This window comes from Neopelma chrysocephalum, unplaced genomic scaffold (genome assembly GCF_003984885.1).
Source record: "Neopelma chrysocephalum unplaced genomic scaffold, ASM398488v2 Primary Assembly neopelma1_60, whole genome shotgun sequence".
In the NCBI taxonomy this organism is placed as follows: domain Eukaryota; kingdom Metazoa; phylum Chordata; class Aves; order Passeriformes; family Pipridae; genus Neopelma; species Neopelma chrysocephalum.
In genome coordinates this window covers 10,257,191-10,275,780 of record NW_020897715.1, presented here as the reverse complement: position 1 = coordinate 10,275,780, position 18,590 = coordinate 10,257,191, and the positions used below count along the sequence as shown (strand labels likewise).

At 39.9% G+C, this 18,590-nt stretch overlaps 2 protein-coding genes across 8 annotated transcripts in view; one reads left to right on the top strand and one right to left on the bottom strand.

Annotated features, from left to right (window-relative positions):
• The window catches only part of CMSS1 (cms1 ribosomal small subunit homolog), a 224,489-nt gene that overhangs the window by 22,515 nt on the left and 183,384 nt on the right, over positions 1-18,590 (bottom strand). The window contains exon 1 of one of the 7 annotated variants that reach the window (XM_027681081.1): positions 11,956-12,028. The exons of 5 other annotated variants lie outside the window; for them this stretch is intronic. In XM_027681081.1, the coding sequence (XP_027536882.1) occupies positions 11,956-12,013 (58 nt within the window). In that variant the 5' untranslated portion in view covers positions 12,014-12,028. Of the gene's footprint in view, positions 1-10,279; positions 10,465-11,955; positions 12,029-18,590 lie in introns of those variants that run through there. One more of the 7 variants, XM_027681085.1, reaches the window with a different exon arrangement.
• The window catches only part of FILIP1L (filamin A interacting protein 1 like), a 188,028-nt gene continuing 179,969 nt past the window's right edge, over positions 10,532-18,590 (top strand). Inside the window, exon 1 of the mRNA XM_027681071.1 lies at positions 10,532-10,764. The gene's annotated coding sequence lies outside the window, so the exon portion shown is untranslated. The remainder of the gene's footprint in view (positions 10,765-18,590) is intronic.

The following is an 18,590-nucleotide window of genomic DNA, read 5'->3' as shown; positions in this document are numbered from 1 at the left end:
AGATTGCTCATTGTGGATGCCCCAACCCTGGCAGTGTTCAAGTTGGAAGAAGTCTTATGCAACCTGTTCTAGTGGGCGGTGTTGTAGACTAGGGGGTATTTAGACTAGATGATCTTTAAGGTCCCTTCCAACCCTTAACATTCTATGATTCTGTTGTAAAATTGAAAGATAACAAGTAAAGAAAATCATTGAATGTTTTAGCAGGTTGTATGCTGTTTGTCATGAAATCTTACTTGCAAACCTTACTTTGCAATTCTTACTTGTAAAATCTTATTGGCAAACCACAAGAGCTTTAGAAACAGAACAGCAACTGAGAATTTTTTTTCTGTTCAATACAACTAAGAGACTCCTAAGTGAAGGGGTTAGATAAACATGTTAATGAACTTAATTAAGACCAAATGCTATGGAAGAAATGACAGCATTTGTTTGCATCTCAACATAGGATGAAGACATATTCTGAAATCTTAAACAGGAATTCACCAAGAAAAGTCCTCACTTTCCAGATCTAGAGCAAATGCAGAAATGTGTACCACGGGAAGACTGCAGCTCAGCTGCCTATTTGCTTCATCCTCTTTGCAGGCACAGCCATCAAACTGGCAGCTGAAAAAATGGACTGTGGCCCCACGAGTGCCTGAACCCATGTGGATATGTATGTCTAGCCCTGTACAGCCAACATGTGGCAGCAGGTGAACTGGGGAAGAGAAAAAGCTGAAGGTTTGTGAGGTCAAACATCTTTCTGCTCTCCTGAGGATGTCCAAGTGCTCCTACACAGCAAGAGCTCCTTCCCTGGCCTATTCCTCTCTAAAATCACTGACCAGTCACTTTGGAATCTCAGATGTAATACTTCATTAGAAGAAGCCGGAAAAATCACATCATTCAGCTTATTCCAGAAACTTTAAATGGTATCTTGGTAATTCAGTGTTACCACCAGGCATTACCATCAGCTTGTTTACCCCTGTATCACCCTTCCACTGGCAAATCTATTGTGCTATATTTTGGTACGGCAGCTTCTGTGTTTAAGGGCCCAATACTGACTTCTGCCTTATTTGCCCTGACTCCAGAGACACTGGAGGGGTGACCAGCTTTTACACACACCAGCTCCATGCTCCTGGAGTCCTGGACACACTACAACAAAGCAGGTTGTGGAGAAATTATATAAATGAAGTACATAAAAAAAATCAGAATCACCTCTTCATCCCTCTTGCTCACTGTGCTTGAACTCCAAATACCCATTCCAGAGTATATCTGTGAATGTCTCACTGAATTGAATTGCTGTGCAAGCTCTTTCCAATGTTTCACATTGGAAATAAATGAGAATTCCACGAAATAGATTCAGGGGAAGCTGCCTGTGATCTGTAAGCATTCCTTCTTAAATCCCACTTGGCATGCTCTGAAAGGCAAACAGGAGTTGCCTAAGAGGTTTTAAATAACCTCCTCTCTTTCTCACAACTAAAAGACACACTGCTAGCAATAGCAATCTAAAACTGGACAAATGGTTTCCATGCTCTGAAATAGCCTGACAAACAATGTACCACCTGTTCACTGCCCATCTGAGTTTTGGACAGCACTTCATGATGCAACGTCCTCTGCTTTCAGCAAGAAGTGAGAGAAGAGGGTATAGTCTAAGGCTTAATATAAAAAAATCAGTGAAAACAGTTCTAATTTGAGCATCTTTCTGCAGTACCTGAGTATCTTTATTTCAAACAACAGGAGAACTTTTCATCTGTTCCAGAAACAACCACCCACATCCCAGTCAAGAGAGAGACTAGATTCAAGCTGTGATTTTTTGTGACATCGTGTCAGCTCCCATGACGACAGGAGCATTTTGTTGAGGGCATCAAAGTACCACAGGCCAGACTCTGCCAACCACGCTCACATTAAACAGTGCACCTTTCTCTCCAAATAGTTACCTTGATGTCAGTGGGGTTATTCACAAAACAAATCATAACTTGATGCAAATAAATGCTGAAGCTCACAGATCACAAACATGTCTGTAACAGACCAGCACTGTTTGCTCTGCTTTGAGATGTCGAGCTTCCCAGGAGACTCCTCTCTGCCAGAATAGGAGAAAGCACAAACCGTTCCTTAAGAATAAACTGGCACAAATGCAGAAGCAAATTGATTAGTACAACACTGACTTTCATCTCGCTTGAGGTGCAAATGAGCAGGCAGGCAGGCACTCACAGAGTGCACTGCTTGAAGGGCTGATGTTGTTCAGTCCATCAATCCTCGGCATCTGCTTTCCTGCGGTTGGACGGACCTTGCGCAACCACAAGGTCATCAAAGACATCAGAACCATCACATAATGCTCTAGATATAGAAAAATAAATGGGAATTCCACAACTCTTCACGTGTTTTGCTTTGGTATTACATCAGTGGCATGGTACATACTGACAGGCTTCCCAATCATTAAGTGTTTATATTTGATTTTATTTTGAACCATGCAAAAATGGAAAAAACCATTTCTAATTAACACACATACACAGAGCAATAAGACTTTCTTATTTATGATATTGATCACTACTTAAAATTATTGAGTGCAATGGTTTCTAACTTCTTTGCATTAATATATGCATATATGTCTAAGTACATCAATATGTATACTAATTATATACATACATATACCTATATTAATACATACACATCTGTATGTTTATACACATTCACATAAAAAAGCACAGATATTTAGATAACTTAACAGATTCCCTTTAATAATCACCTTTATTAACTAATATATTCACAAAGAATGCGTATTTGCTTGGTTATTTATACTAGTATTTTTAAAAGCAGACAAGACCTTAATGACATAGGATGTAATGGCATGTGCTTTGATGTGAATCCATTTTTATTCATACAAGATAGCTAGTACATATAAATTTGCATTTGCTAGGCTGATTCGACATTACTGAGACTTCTGACCTTCACATGCCACTTTTCTACTCTGGAGTTATTAACAAAGGAGTCATAGTGACTACAACATAAATTAATTTCTATAAGAACTAAGGGTGACTGAAAAATGAAGCTCTTCTAGGCAGGACACCTACAAAGGCCCCAAAATAAATAAAAAAAGTTTCACCTGAAAACAGTCTTTAAATTCTTAGAAAAATGCAACTTGTGGTTCAAGCCAGCCTATGACTGAAATACAGGTAAAGGCAGCTCACAGAAATTATGGCAGTGATGGGAAGCTCATTACAGGAGGAGAATATGAAGGGAACAAATGGAGTTTTTTGAGAGAGAAGGGGAGGTGAGGACCTTAGAACTGCTTATAATGTAGGAAAAACAAACATATAATTAAAAAGAAACCTTGGAACAGAAAAATATTATTTTGCATACATACCCAAAGATAAATGACGGAATGGTTTCCACTAAGTGGGGTTTTGTTTGGTTTTTTTTAATCTGGAATCTAAGCAAGATCAGGCATCTACTCAGTATCCAGAAGGCCCCCAGTGACACAGGCCAGTACAGGACAAGTTCATTTCTTACCATTAAATTAATCTCTGACAAAATTTGGAGTGAACCTGTTTTAAATGCCCATGAGTGAGAATCCCTCAACTTTTATTTGATGTATCTGGCATTGCCCACAATCAGAGACACACTCTGGGTCAGAAGAATCTCTGAATCTGAGCAGAAATTCCTGCTTTCTCTCTTATGCTCCCATCAGGGCTACATATCAGTACTAGACTAGAACTACAAGAAAACAGAGTTTGTACAAAATTTATTATTGATCTGCCCACGCTTTTCCCCTCCCAATTTCCATCCTCCTCTGACTGTTCTAAATTTGCCTCATATCTGAAACAAGATTTTAAATAAAGCCTGTGTTTTCTGATTTTTAACAAAATGCCCTGTAATACTGTGGAAACAGGTTTTGTATTTCTTATGCTCTCTTTCCAGTTTCAGATATTCTTTCCAGTTCAAATATATACTTTTAGACAAGTATGTGCTTGTTGTTACTCTGTAGGTGGACATAGTTTACTCAATTTGGGTTTGCCATGATGGCTTAATTTCAGGTTGCTTTGAAGGCAATATTTTTATTTATTGGTTGACTAAACAGACTGATCTGTGTTCAGCAACGTGTGGGAAAAATACTTCTCAGGGCTCTTGGCTTTAAATTCAGTAGATTGAAATATATTTGATGCTGATTAAAACGCCAAGTGTGTTGAGTCTTTTCTTAATTGCCATTTTTCTTTGGGAGGAGGGAAGAGAGGGGTAGAGATGAGGTCAGAGAAAGTAAAAAAATTGAAGTCTGAGACTTTTTTATGATTCTCATAGTTTTGCTATTAAAAACTGGTCTAAATCTTCAGTGAATCAGATTAAACAATTTTAACGTCAATGCACTACTTAGAATTTTTCTCATTGCATCTCTCCTGCACGTCCCACCAGGTACACACCGTGCAAGGACAATTAATGTTCTGTAAAATGTAACAGCTGTCAGCAAAATTGGCTCCCAAGTCTCTCTTCATCCTTGGTCAGCTGAGAGGCCTCCTATTGCCAGCAGAGTTGTGCTGATCACAGTAACTAAGCTAAAGGTGGTGATGGCAGTATTTTAACATATCCCTATGGTATCACTCCTCAAGGCAGGATAACCCGAAGCTCAGGCATGTCCTGCCACCAGGATCAAACAACAGATGAGGTCTTTTAAATGAAACAGGCCTAACTGGTGGGCTGGTTAACTAAGAAGAAAGGATTAAAATTTTAAATATTTTAAAGTACTCCAAACTCAACCACTTCCCTGACAAAAGGGAAAGGTTCTGCACCACAGTGGGAGAAGGAGGTATGGAAGTCAGCGGTTCACAGCAGCAATAGGTAAGCAGCAGCTCAAACTGCCTCCTGGACAAATCCCAGATTACTCAGCTGTGTGCCACCAGCACAGCTAACCCCAAAAGGAGGATCTCTTTCATCTCTACCAGGACAATCCTTTCCAAGTTCCCTCCCCATAGGCAATGGACAGCTTTGAATTTTCCTGTTGAGAAGCCTAATAATAGCTTGGATACCCTAGAGCCCATGGTGCAAAGCCAACCGGCCAAGCAATAGTTATGAAGCTCTTCTGGGATTTCCAGACCAGCCACATGGAATGGCTAAGAATGCAAATTTTATTATTAATATGGTTCTTCAGACCAGTTGCTGGCTATATACCATGACAGTATTTTACAAATTGCTCGTAATTGAGATAAAAATGTCAGACACAAAAGTGTCTGTCCTTGGGGAAGATCACCACATAACCATTGCATCAAAAATAGCTACAACAGTGTCAGTACCCTTTTCATTTTTCAGATTGCTCTGACTAAATTAGAAAGGGTCCCCTGGCACCCCCAGAAAAATAAATAACTCTCCCCATCACAGGCATGTATCACATGCAGTGGCATAACTGAGACATCCAGATGACATATTACAGAAAAGAAAAAACCAACCAAAACATCTTACCTCCTTGAACAAGGATTAGCTAAATCATTTAAAACAGTATAGCAAAACATGATTTAGTCTTAGGAATAAGTAAAAGAACACATACGAGAAATGAAAAATTAATATGTAATTGCATCAAAAGACATAATATTACAGCTCAGTGCAAATCTTTGATGTAATTTTGCATTTTAGCTTGCAAACCAGTGTAATGAATCAAATTAAGTGCCTTCATTCATAACATCTTAAAATATGTAGGTATTTTGACCATTTGGAACTAAAGAGGGAATGCTGTGAATGAACTGGTATCTAGGAAGCAAGAAGCTGGGCATAAAGCTCTGTTGCAGGTTATTACCAGTTAGTTACCCTTCCTTTGTCAACTTTATCAGCCTACTGCAACAGAGAACAGAGTTGTCTCTCTGTCCGGGCTGAGATAATCTCCACAGTAATTACAAGTGGTGCCACTGCTCCATCATCCCAAATCATCCACAGTCCCCCACAGTCTCAGCACTGTTTTGCCTTTCTACCTCTAAGAACAAAGGACTCCTTCTGCAAAACAGACCCATTCCAGCACAACAGTAAGTTTTCATATCTGCGAGGATGCCTTGAACTGCAGACTTTGCCTGACAAGGTATGTGAAAAAGGTATTTTAAAGTGCACTTGTGAGGCACATCTGAAAGACACACAATAAGCAACTGAGCAGAAATAGATACAGTTCTATCAAAGAATCAAAAGTGCTTCAACTTTGTCCCATTAGGCAACATTCAGATCGTACAAGCTGCTTCACACTCCATCCAGCCTAAGCCTGTGCCAAGTCGGAATTTCCTGTAAATAGTCTATAGAAATTCCCTGAAATAATTTCTAAGTATTTGCAATAGCTTGTACTACAAAGGCAAACACAATATTCTTCTAAAAATGCAAACTTCTTCCTAGGGCAGTTCAAAAGGCACATCTACTACAAACTATTCTTTTTGCCCCATAAATCTGGTGACAGGATAATCAGTTTACGTTCTTCTTCCTTACACTGAAGGACAATTTAAATTAAAATCACTGCCCACTCAAGCAAAAAAGAACTGATCTTAATGGAATAATATCAAGTTAATTTTCACTATGCTCTGATATGATAAAAATTTTTTATCTCACAGACTTAACTATCTGCGATGCAAAGGATCTCCCACAATACATTTATAACAACTACTCCTTCTCTTTCCCTCTTTTTTTTTAACATTTTCCCTTTAATATTCAAAATACGTACTTCCAAACTAATTTTTGACATGACTTGCTGACTGGGAGTGAACTAAAAGACAAAATAAAGAGCATATCAGAAAATAAGACCAGAGGAAATCCTCTGTTGTACACATGTAAGCACAAAAGAATAAACTTTATATGATCAAGGTTAGGCCCAGCTTTTGGTATAGCAACAACCTAGCCCTGTTCATAATTTGACTTTTCCATTTTTATATTTTGCCTGTAAGACAGAAACACGGTAGAAAAATCACAAAACGTGACTGATCAGAGGTAAAAGTAGTAGGCCACTTCTAATAAAAATAACTTTTTCACCTGCAAGGGAAGGGTTGAATTTGACATCCTGTCGCTGTCTCACACAATGAATAGCAGCATCACCAAGATAAGCAGGGAAAACTCAACATCCATTTAGTCACTGTAGTTTTAAAACCCATAGCAGGCAAACACAAAGATTTGACATGTTGGGAATATGACAGGCCCTTTTACTGTTTGGCATCCAATTTAATTTCTTCATTATGGGCTTGCCAAACAAGCAACTAGAGACTGAAGACACAAAAATACTTCAGCATAGGGTGCAAATCAGTTCTGTTGCTAATACCCTTTGCCAATGCTATCATGAGTGAAGACTGAGACGACATCCACAAGTCACTTCAGTCTACTCTTTTTCTTTTGTTCTCTCAAAAACTATCCTTTATGCTGAAACTTCCAATGACCTCCTTATATCTCCAAATTAAGTTTAAAAGCATATTTCCAAAGAGATGGAGAAGTGGGAGACCGTTCGGTTTGTTTGTAAGTAGCATGGGGTTTTGGGCGTTTACAAATCTACTGGATGAACACTATAAATGTTAACCTTGCAAAAACAGCTTCTCTTCTTGATAGATACCAGGCATTACATACCATATAGTCAGTTCAGAAACCACTCAAAAGGATGCCAGCAATACAGTGCAACAGTTTATGCTCGTAACAAAGCACTATCCAACTCCGTAAAACAGAGGAATAGGGCAAGCCAGGATATGGCTGCGCATATTGGAAACTGGCAGAGACATTATGGTTCACAATCTCATCTTGTAAATGCTCTGTGGGATCTTTAAACAACTACAAGTGTCTAGGAATTTGGGGTTAATCAAGAGAAAAAACAGTTGACACACACTAGTTACAGAATGTATGATTGTATTGAGGGAGAATCCCACAAGTCTGGCTTGAAATAAGTCTCAACCCCAACAGAGCCATCTGAGGGAGCAAATAGACTGGGCTCTGCAAAAGCCAGACCCAAATTACTCCAGAGAAAATGCTACCAAAGAAAGCTGGGCAGGTAAAGAGAAAAACTGACTATGAAGAAGCAGAAAAACCATCCACTACCATAAGGAAAACACAAGTTAAGAGCCCAGGAAAAGCTAGGCACAAACTAGGGCCTGACTCTTTACTACATTTTCCTCTTTGTGGTGTGGACAGGAAAATTATGCAAAAGTCACCCTAAAAAAAAACTTGAGTGTATACAGCTGTCAAACAAAACACTTTTTCATCCATCTTAACAAACACATACAACCACACTAAGAGTCTTTTCCCCTTCTTTCAGGATGTTTGCATCACTGGCATTGGTCAAGCATCATTTACAGCCCTGTACACACAAACAGCATCGTTCTAGACAAGCCTCTCCAAAGATTAACACTCCTTGCCCAAAGCCAACCAGCGTATTACTTGTATGAGCAAGAAATCACCCCTTTTCCACAATACTCACATGGCAGAAGTGCATGTCACAGTTCCTGACAAAGTATCACTATTCCTGTGCTTTAGAACCCAGCAAGCACTGTGATTCCTTCTCTTTCTAAGAACTACAGATCTATCATGTATGGAAGCTGCTCCAGCCGTTTGCTGCAGAGGGTGAAAAGCTGGTGAAAAAGAGAGTGAAAAGTATACTCCTCATGCTGGGAAGAAGTATATATTTCCTCCCTAATCCTCATCTCTTTCATGGCCTGAACGAAGGGATCTGTGGTGATTTCAATATCCTAGCCCTAGAGGGAGGGCAGAAGCAGCAGTGGCACTGTGCAGCTGGAGTTGGTAGGGTTGGTCTGGATCTCATGAGAGCACCACCCTGGAGCACAGACAGCACAATGCTATCAGTATGTAATAATGTTGGTGACCTATACATTTAGAATTTCACTACTTACCCAGTGCTAATATATTACTCAATATACATCTATCTGGAGGTGGACTCATTAATTTTTCAAGTTCTCCCTTCAAAATCAAACACTAGCATCCTTCATTTGTTATAATTTTCACTTCTAAAAACATTTATTCTTGTTAATGAGGAAGAAAGAGGTAAACTGGGAGGAAAGAGGAACTTGGATAAATCCATAAAACTACTTAATGGGTGGGCTCTAGCCTAGGTCTGACTATGAACAAGTTTTAGCCAGGAATGTAGCCCAGATGTGATGTCTCCCTTAATACTGCCAGGGATTCATATTTTTTACTACTCTCTATATTGAGAAGCAGCTGTGGCTCACAGCTGTAGTCCTTGCTGTGAGGGTAACACAGAGAGCTGGCTGATCCTGTGGACTTCAAGTCTATAGATCATGATAAAATTACACAGTGGAACTTGCCAAAAATAGTAGGCTGCAATTAAAAAAGATACATAGCACACTTCACAAAAACTTAACAGCACAAATTATTGTTCACAGATACACATTGCTACTTTACTGACTACTGGTACCATTCCCACCTTTTTGGCTCATGGATATTTTGCAGACATTTTGCATCTCCAGTATGCAGTTATCACAGTCCTGATGTTCTCTCAGTCAGGTTTTCTCAGAATATTGAAAATTGTATGCATGCATATAATGTAGCATGCACTCAGATATATGTTACCACCAAAAATATATCCCACTGAAGAACAATACTGCAAATAATCTTTTATCCCAACTCTCCTACCCATCTTTACATAGAACATGAGAGTTGACATTTTGAGCTGCTCCAATTTCTGCAGCTTTTTTTATTTAGAAGCCTTCATATGACATAGCAGTATCAGGTCCCTGTTTGACAGAGTATCAGGTTAACTCATATCAAGTTAAACTCTCCTTCAGGTTGAGAACAAAATACCCTGACATGTTGCCACATAGAGTTAGAGTGGCAAATTCCCCGGATTATAAAACATCTGTTGAAAACCAGTTCCCCATCTAAGGCACAAGGGTTATGCTTCTGTGCCTCTTATTCTTTTGCTTCCTCCTCTGCATATACTACACATTGCTGTGCAGTTTGGTCTCTGATATTGCAGATGCCCTTTCAAGCTATCCTAGCATCTCACATTTATACAGTGTTAGAATATACATTTGTGGATTTAACTCACTTTTACAATAAGTCTTGCTTATTATAAGAGCAAGTGAAAGGAAGGATAATTGTTACAGTTAGAAGATTTTAAGGAAATAATGTACACTGATACATTAAGGTTTTTGAGAGGAAGAAAGGCATCAGGCTTGTCGTCTATGTCAGTGCTCTCTATTTAAGACTAACAAATTACAATGCAATCTATCATCTGTACAGGCCTTCTGTGAACTGACATGCGGCTCAGTTGCCTAAATGAAGAAACAAAGCACATTATGAGTCAATCAGTTCTAACTACCATGAAAATAAGAGCTCATACCTACATTCATTTGCTGCATGCAGATGGTCGATTGCTTTTCTGTCCTACACTGCAGTCCTGTTCCCTCAGATCCTCTCTACTAAGAAAGGGACATACTGGGAGGTCAGTTTTCTGACAAGGTCATCTGCCTTCAGAGTATGAAGAGAATTGCACAGAAAGTGGGTTGGGCTATATTTAGAGTTTGGTCCAACTCCGTGCCAAGGTCCCCCCCGCTGTCTCTCTCTTGCAGCACCGTCTCAGGTTTATTCTTGCAGATTCTCAGCCCACAGAACACACGAGGAGAGGAAAGTCCCTCTGAGCTACTGCTGGGTTGAGGTTTTTTGCAATTTGCTAAAAACAAGTGGATTAGCAGTTCAGATGAGAACTCCTTAAATCCCTAACTCTTCTAGTATTTATTTTCCTTTATTTAAGTGGATTTTCCCTTTTCAGTTGAATAAGGAGAGGAAACTGCCTGGGATAGAGCAAAAAGACTCTCCTGAGCTAAGGTAAGCTTGCTTCATTTTTGTACTGTCATTGTAATTACAGAGCAATTGATGATGACTTGGATTAGATATGCTTTTTCTGCTAGATCAGTTCTGCATGTCAGCATTAAGGGTATTTTTGGATAATGAAATTCTCCATTTCAAAATATCAATTTTCATTATCTTTGTCTACAGGAAAAAGATAAAAGGATATCAGCATGTGCAACAGAATACACATTATCTGATTTTACCTTTTTAAATTAATGTAAAAAGCACATAGCCATGCCAATAGACTGTATCATTCCAAAAATAAGAGAAAATCAAATGTGTGACTATATGCACAATGATTACATATACAGGCATGCATTTAGATGTGCTGAGTGATATTTTATCCATGTTATTTTGTACAACACGAGCAAGTATGGCATCAGGTCTGCAATATAGGGTTTGCTGCAAAGAGTACACATATAAGTAAAAAACTGCAATTAATAAATGAACACATGCTCAAATCCCTTTATAGTTCTAAAGAAGTTGCTCAGCTCCGGAGTACAGGCAGTGTTACAGATCATACTGCTCTCCTTTCCACTGAATGCTATACATTGGTTCAGCACTGCTTCTCCTTTTAAAAACACATATGGCTCAACAGTTTTCCTCAGCATCATTTTAAACTGTTGTGATTTGTAAGGGAGAAAAGACCTGGACAGAGTACATCATGGCATACCTGTCTGTAAGGAGATCCTAACACACTTCAGGTCACATGGACATCATGATACTGTGGTGTGGACTCCAACATGAGATTATTATCATGTAAAGACACTCTGGAGCCATGGATTTAGCACTGGCACACACACACACTTTCTAATGCAACATGACCATAGCAAACGCAGGAATGGTAACCTGAAAAAATTGGGTGGAAAGGTCCACTTGATCCAAAGGTCCAAACACTAATGTGACAGCACCAAAAAGTTCTTCACAACAGAATCACTACATAAAAGTCTTAGCAGAAGCAACTAAAGAAAGGCAGACAGATTCTGGATTCAAAGTAAGCAAAGGGCAAGAGAGGTCACCAAGTCACTGGGAGTTCAGCTAAGCCATGACAACTGGATGAATTCCTGTATTTATTTCAAGTTGTCTTCTCTTAATGTAGCTATTGGTTAAACAATGCCATGCATCAGGTTGTAAAAGTAGAAGATTACAAGTAGGCAAAAGTCTTACCTGCTAAAGAAACTTCTATTTTGGTTACCTCCAACTCTGTATAAGACCATCTCATCATCCTTTGCTTCTGATTTGTCTTAGTAATTTATGCTTGGAGTCTTGAGTGTTAAGTTTGTTTGAAGGATGTCATAAACACCATGCATTTCACACACAATATCTTCCTAGCAGTCCTTAGATTCTTTAACAAATGATAATTACGGCAGCATGCTATTGAGCCAACTTGGGCTGTGTGGCATGTGATAATTCAGATTCGTCCAGAAGGTTCACATTGCAAGAACTTGAAGATGAGGTTGTTACAGAAGGGTTACTGAAGTACTGTAAATGCATTCATCAAATTCATCAGCAAGTAAAAGGCTTCAGAGTATAAAAGCACTAGTGCAGTCTAAGATTGGCAACAATCTTTTATAAACAGTTGTTATACACTGAAAAGAGGAAAAATACATCTTTATAAATTTTTAAATGTTCAGGTTTTGCCTAAAGTTATTGCTTAATGAATCAATTTACTTTTTGTGACACTTTGTGGTATCTATTCTCCATTTGCATGTGGGAAAATACTGTTCCCCTATCAATGTTAAAGACATCAGGGGTGTAGGGTTGGCTTTAAAAAAAGGCAGTACGAATGTGACTGAGCTTACTAACACAGCATTTACAAAGACCCCCTGGCAGATGGACAGGAGCACTGCTGCATCACAGTGGCAGACAGGGACTGGCTTGTTTTGAAGGGAGGGTCATCACACCTTCCCCAGAGCATCTGAGCGTAAAATGTGTCCATCACCCAAACTGGTAGGAGGTTTGTTGACATGGGAATGAGATAACGACAGCATTGGAAAATGACAGTATCGCTTTGATGACAAATATGAGCATGGCATTGCTAGAAGAAGCTAGAAAGAAGCACATCTGCGTTAACAGGCCTCATCATACTCTAACGTGAACAAACCTCAATCTGCTTCTAACCTCTTTCTGGTTGGGGCTGATCTTACTTGGTAGGATCCTCCTCCTCCTATTCTCTCCTCTCCGTTATAAAATTCCAGTGCCATGAGCTAGTTTCATCTTGCTAAGGTATGATCTCCAATGGAGATTGTAGCAGAAATCACCATGGAAGGGAAAAATATAAAATAAAATATAAAGGAAGAAATTATGGGGGTTTTTTTGTCTAGCGTAAAAAAGACTGATACCCTTCATTTCTATTAGAGGGGTTGATGGAGTTGAAACCCATTTTCCTCAGTTGTGGCAGAGGGCATGGCCATATATATTGAATGACATGTCCAAGGCTGTGGAGGAGGAGGAAGAGAAGGCTTGGCTGATGATGTATGCTGCCAGCTGGCCAGGCAAAGCTCCAAGGAGACATTCACAAACTCCTTGCTTTGGCACTGTCCCCCTCAGCTGACAGGTGTAAGCAGGGCCACAGCCAGATGGCTAAATCCAAACAGCGCCAGGGGGATAAGTCCCATGAGCAGTCAGATCCCTACTACTACTCACTGTATTTATGTTCTGGCTTGGGGCTTTCTTCTGGTGCAACCAAACAACAAACAATGCTGGGATTTTCCTCCCTCCCTGCCAAACTGAACTGACAGAAACAAGCTGGGATTTTGAGGGGAGTCAAAGCACACCTCAGCTCATCCTGAACAAGTACCTTTAGCAAGAGGCCCTGTCAAATGCTACAGCATTGTTGGTACGTGGCTCTGGTGTCAACCAGCAGGACTCAAGACTCACTCCACTCACCACCATCTGGTGCTACCGCCAACACCCAGGCACGGACACCCAAAAAGGGATTGGAAGAGTGTGAGAAGGGTAAAGGTGGCACCTAGAGTGTCAGTCTGTGAGTACTTGGGTACAGTTCTGTGTGTGTACCTGCATGAGAGAGGAACACAGTATTTGGTATGAAAACAGATTGCTACAACTGCTGAAGGAGTTCTACCTGGATGAAATTTTCTTTCCAAACCCTTAGTGACTATTGCCATGACTTCTGAATATACCTTCCAGGAAGAATGTAGGATGATATGACAATACTTGCTGTATAGATACTTATAGATGCAGAAAAAGCACAAAGCTATAGTTAAGCAAACAGTTAATGAAATAATTATAGTCATTCTGCTAAGCAGTGGTTTCCTCTGAGACTTACTGGTAACAAGGACAGGGAAGGAAATCAAAGTCCATACTCACAACCAGCCACGTAGCCCCAAGCTTTGTCTGACCTGCTTTCACAAATTCATCTCTCAAATATAGGAAGGAAAAAACCCAACAATGCAATTTTTCCATAGGATGCTGTCTGTGCACCAGTGGTAGTGATATCTTGTTGCAGAAAACAGTCTGCTCTGAGGTGAGGAATAGCCTCATTGCCAGCATTTTCTTTCAGCAGGATACACTGTTGGGACTAACAGAAACATCTCCAACACTGGTTTTCAGATTCTGCATTACAAAATACTAGTTTCGACGGTAGCAGATTGACTCTTGTTGACTCAAAGCACAATGAAGTTTCATGCTCACCTAAACATAATAAGGTACAGGATAAGGAATCTACCGGAACACCTAGGTACTCTACTGGTCTGCAGTACCACACTGCTTTGCAGTTGCAACTGCCAGCTCCAAACTCATGAAAACTGCAGGCAAACCACTGTTGGCTACATTCCGTGCCCTCCTTCTCACCCAGACATCTTTGTGGCCCCACTCAGTACAATTCTATGGGTCTCAGTCCTGCTTTGGTGATTGTTCAGGACTGGTACACAACCCATTCATGTGAGACAAGGTGTGTGGGGCACAGTCTCTGCACAGAAACAGGAACCTGGGATCTTCTGGGAAGGGGAAGGGAAGGCAGAAGGAGCAGCCCCACCTGACATCTGACACTGACCACCAGTGTAACTGAGGACAGCAGATGCTGCTGCTTTCCCTGGTCACATCTGTGTCTCTCACCTGCAGTTATACAATGCACATACATATGTACACAGTTGTGTACAGACAACTTACAAAGTTGCAGCATGCAGAGATCTATTCTTTATCCCTTAACACCAAAACATAGTACTTTATGCTAAAATGAAGCATCTCCTTTGAAAAATGCACTCATTTTATATGGACTTTCACTAGACGAAATGGAGAGCAACTATGATGGCTTTGCCTAAAAATGATGACTATAAAATTAATAAATGAATAAAATTAAACAACTGAAAGCAGTTTACCTGGAATGTTATAAAACAGTGTGCAAGGCAATGAAACAGCATGTATACACCTAGTACAGTGGTCGTTACCTATACTTGAAAATATTCCTTCAAAAGTATTTAAAAACGGAGGATGTACAGTTGGCCACCTGCACGGATTGCTCCTCTCATTTTCACAGAGGTGTTCCCAGCTCCAGGCTCAGTGATAGTTCCAGAAATAAGCTGAAAACAGAGTGCTCCAGTGGGGACATGTTTCTTACAGCAGTAATGGAGGTACACAGCATGCTCACAGAGGGACCTCTGCTCCCTCAGGAGAGCTCAGCAGGAGCTGGGAGCCTGGGAAAGAACCAGCACAGGAATGGCTGTGCTTTGCTGAAGCAGTTTCTCTACGAAGGGTGTACGTGTGGCTTTCTGCTGCTCTGTGACATCTGCCAAGGAAAGGGATTTTATGCAAGGCTAGACTGTATCCGTGCATTTCAAATGAAGATGAACGGGGTTAACTTTTAAACTATTTCCAATGAAACTCCCACCTATACAATGCGGTGTTAAGTCATGCAGGAAGAAACAGTCAAAACCGGGATTATACAAAACTAACACACATTTCATATCTTACATTACAGTAGCCCACATTCAATTGCAGCAAATTCATAGTGACCACTACTGATGCAAAAACACCACAAGAAGTAATCCAACAGCACTGAATTCTTCTGTCTCAGACATCAGAGAGTGAAAGAACATATGCACAGCTGCAATACTGTAAATTACAATTTCACATAAAATGAATCACAGTCCTGTTAAAAGAAATCCTCGGAGGTGAACTTTTCCACTTTTCACTCATAATCAGCTTTTTAGTATACCAATCTGATCTGCAGGCATTCACTTGAGCAGGTGTCCACTCTCCAGCATGCAAGTAACATTAAAAAAAAAAAAAATCAGCATTTTCAACATGGTTGTATTTAGCACAGTACTCATGCAATTTTCTTAACCATTAATAATATTACAGATGAATATAAGAGTGAAGGATAAAAAGAAAGCAAAAGAATCTCCAAATGAATGTCAAATGTTTGAGATGCTCTCCCTAAAGAGACTATTTAAAAACCACGTGCAAAGTATACTGAAAAATAGGGATTTTACATCATCTTCTCAGTACAAGAGAAAAGCAAAGGGTTGAGATGAGGCATCAGGACTCATGTGTTCGAGCACATACTGTTGCTCTGTGGTTTATCTACATGGCCAAGCCAATGGGCTGCACATTCCTCGCTGAAGGTACCCCCACTGACCAGCACTGACCCACACAGGGGGTGAGATCACTCAGGCTGTGATGGAGTTTCTCGAAACAGACAAGTAGACACCAAGAGGTTGATATTGTATGACCTCTCAACTCTTTTGCAACTTGAGACTCTTGAAGGGGGAAAACCAGAGTCTTTGTTCTCTCGCGCCAACTTTCATCTGACCTCCAGCTGTCTGAGGTGGACAACATGTAGTCTAATTATAGGTTTATTGAGTCTTCCCAGAGATTGGCTCCTTACGTGGGCAAAGGATCTCATGAATCTCTTTCAGAGCACGGATATTCCACCATTTTAGACTGCCCTATCATAAATGTGCAAGGCAGGTTTCCCATCAAATTTGCTACTTTGCCACTGAAACAAAAGGAATAAGGCTAGGCTTCATCAAACAATGCAGGGTATGGAGGGATCACTAGAGAAGGCACAGCTAGACTCTTCCCTACTGTCCTTTTCTGTGACATGTCACTTAAATAGAGCTGTTAATATTAAAGACATTTTTATTACTAAAAGCACAAAGCTATGATATGTACTAAGCAGTTAATATTATACTTTATCATGGTTGATGATGTACTACATATATGAGTTGATATGCTGTGTTTCCTTTGTGTGCATGCCCACTGCACGTGGTCAGAGGAGAGAATCCTAGAGGATTTATTTGGGTGGAAGTCAGGTGCACATATATGCATTGTTATACTAAAGAGCTTGGGAGTACGCATTTCTACATCTGATAGGGACTGCTTAGCCTTTAGCAAATTACTAGCACTTCCTCCATCTCAGTTTGTCTTATTGCAAAAAAAAAAAGAAAGTAGAAATATCCCTTAATGGGGTGTTTTGGAGCCTAAATAACATATGTAAAATGCTATGGGATTCTGGAAGAAAGCGCTATAGTAGAGTATAATAGTTGTTTATTATATTCTGAAAAGAAAGGACATGAAATTCCTTTCTTTAAACCTTGAAAAAGCATCAGCGTTTTAAAAATTATTTTTGAGAATCCAAACCAGTTGCAGTCACACCATTAAGATGAAGACCAAACCTGGGGCTCGCTCTGCCAGAGAGTTACAACTCAGTAGGATCCCTTTTAATTTTGAGTTACAATTCTCCAGGTCCCACTACTGACAGTCACAATCAAAGGCTTCTTTGTCATGTCTTTGCTATTCAGCAGCTTCTGGGAGAATGCCCTGACATGACACAAGCGAATGATAAGGATTAGCCTTATCCAAAGAATTTCACTACCGCATCCAGCTCAAGGACAAACTGATGACAGACTACATAAAGCCAGGGTCAGAATATATACAGTAAGGGAGAGACAGAAGCAGTCCTTTATCTAGTTCCTAAAGTCTGAACTCTGGAGACAGCCTCGTAAGGCAGATGTCCTCTGGTATCCTGTATGAATTCACATGATGTGAATTCTTCATTCGAGACCCTGTTGGGAAAAGTGATCTCCTCCTCCCTGATTTACTGCAGAAATGCTGATAAGGAAACCCTGCTGTAGGAGAACACTACCCACAGCACAACAGGGATGAGATAGGCAGCACATCTGCAGAGGGGAGATTGGCATCTTAGCCAAAGTTACAGAAAACAGCAATTGTAAAATATTCCAAGTCTTACAATATGGAAAACAGTATAACGCACAAACCAGAGATACTTTGTCTCTCACTGTTTGTCTTTAGGAGCAGAAAGAATGGCTGTATACAATTTGTGATATCAAACAGAGCCTGGCACAGCAATAAAAAACCCCCAAAACCAACCTAAGTACTGTCATGGTAATTTTATCCTTTTGTTTATTTTAAAAAAAAAATCAACTAATTACTTAGCTCAGCAATGGTCAGGACTAGAAGGCTACACCAGGACTGTAATTAAGGTAAAACCCTGGGGAACAATTTTGATTATAGTGGAGGTTTCAGCTGACTACATTTTAATTAATCAGAGTAGCACAGCACTCTGAATCCCCAGATATCCCATATCAATCTGTAGACTAACATGACTTGTTTCAGAGCATATTTTAACATTGCTCTAATGAATTCTTCAACAATTCTTTTAAGTCTCAGAGGTAATCTAATTTCTTTTCTATTCCTACTATAGAGGCTTTCAACTGACATTTCAACTCTATATCACTAAAATCACGTGCCTGTGGAATGCCAAATATAGCCTCAGAAACCAAATACCTCTTCAATAATTGTATTAATTAAAAGCTCAG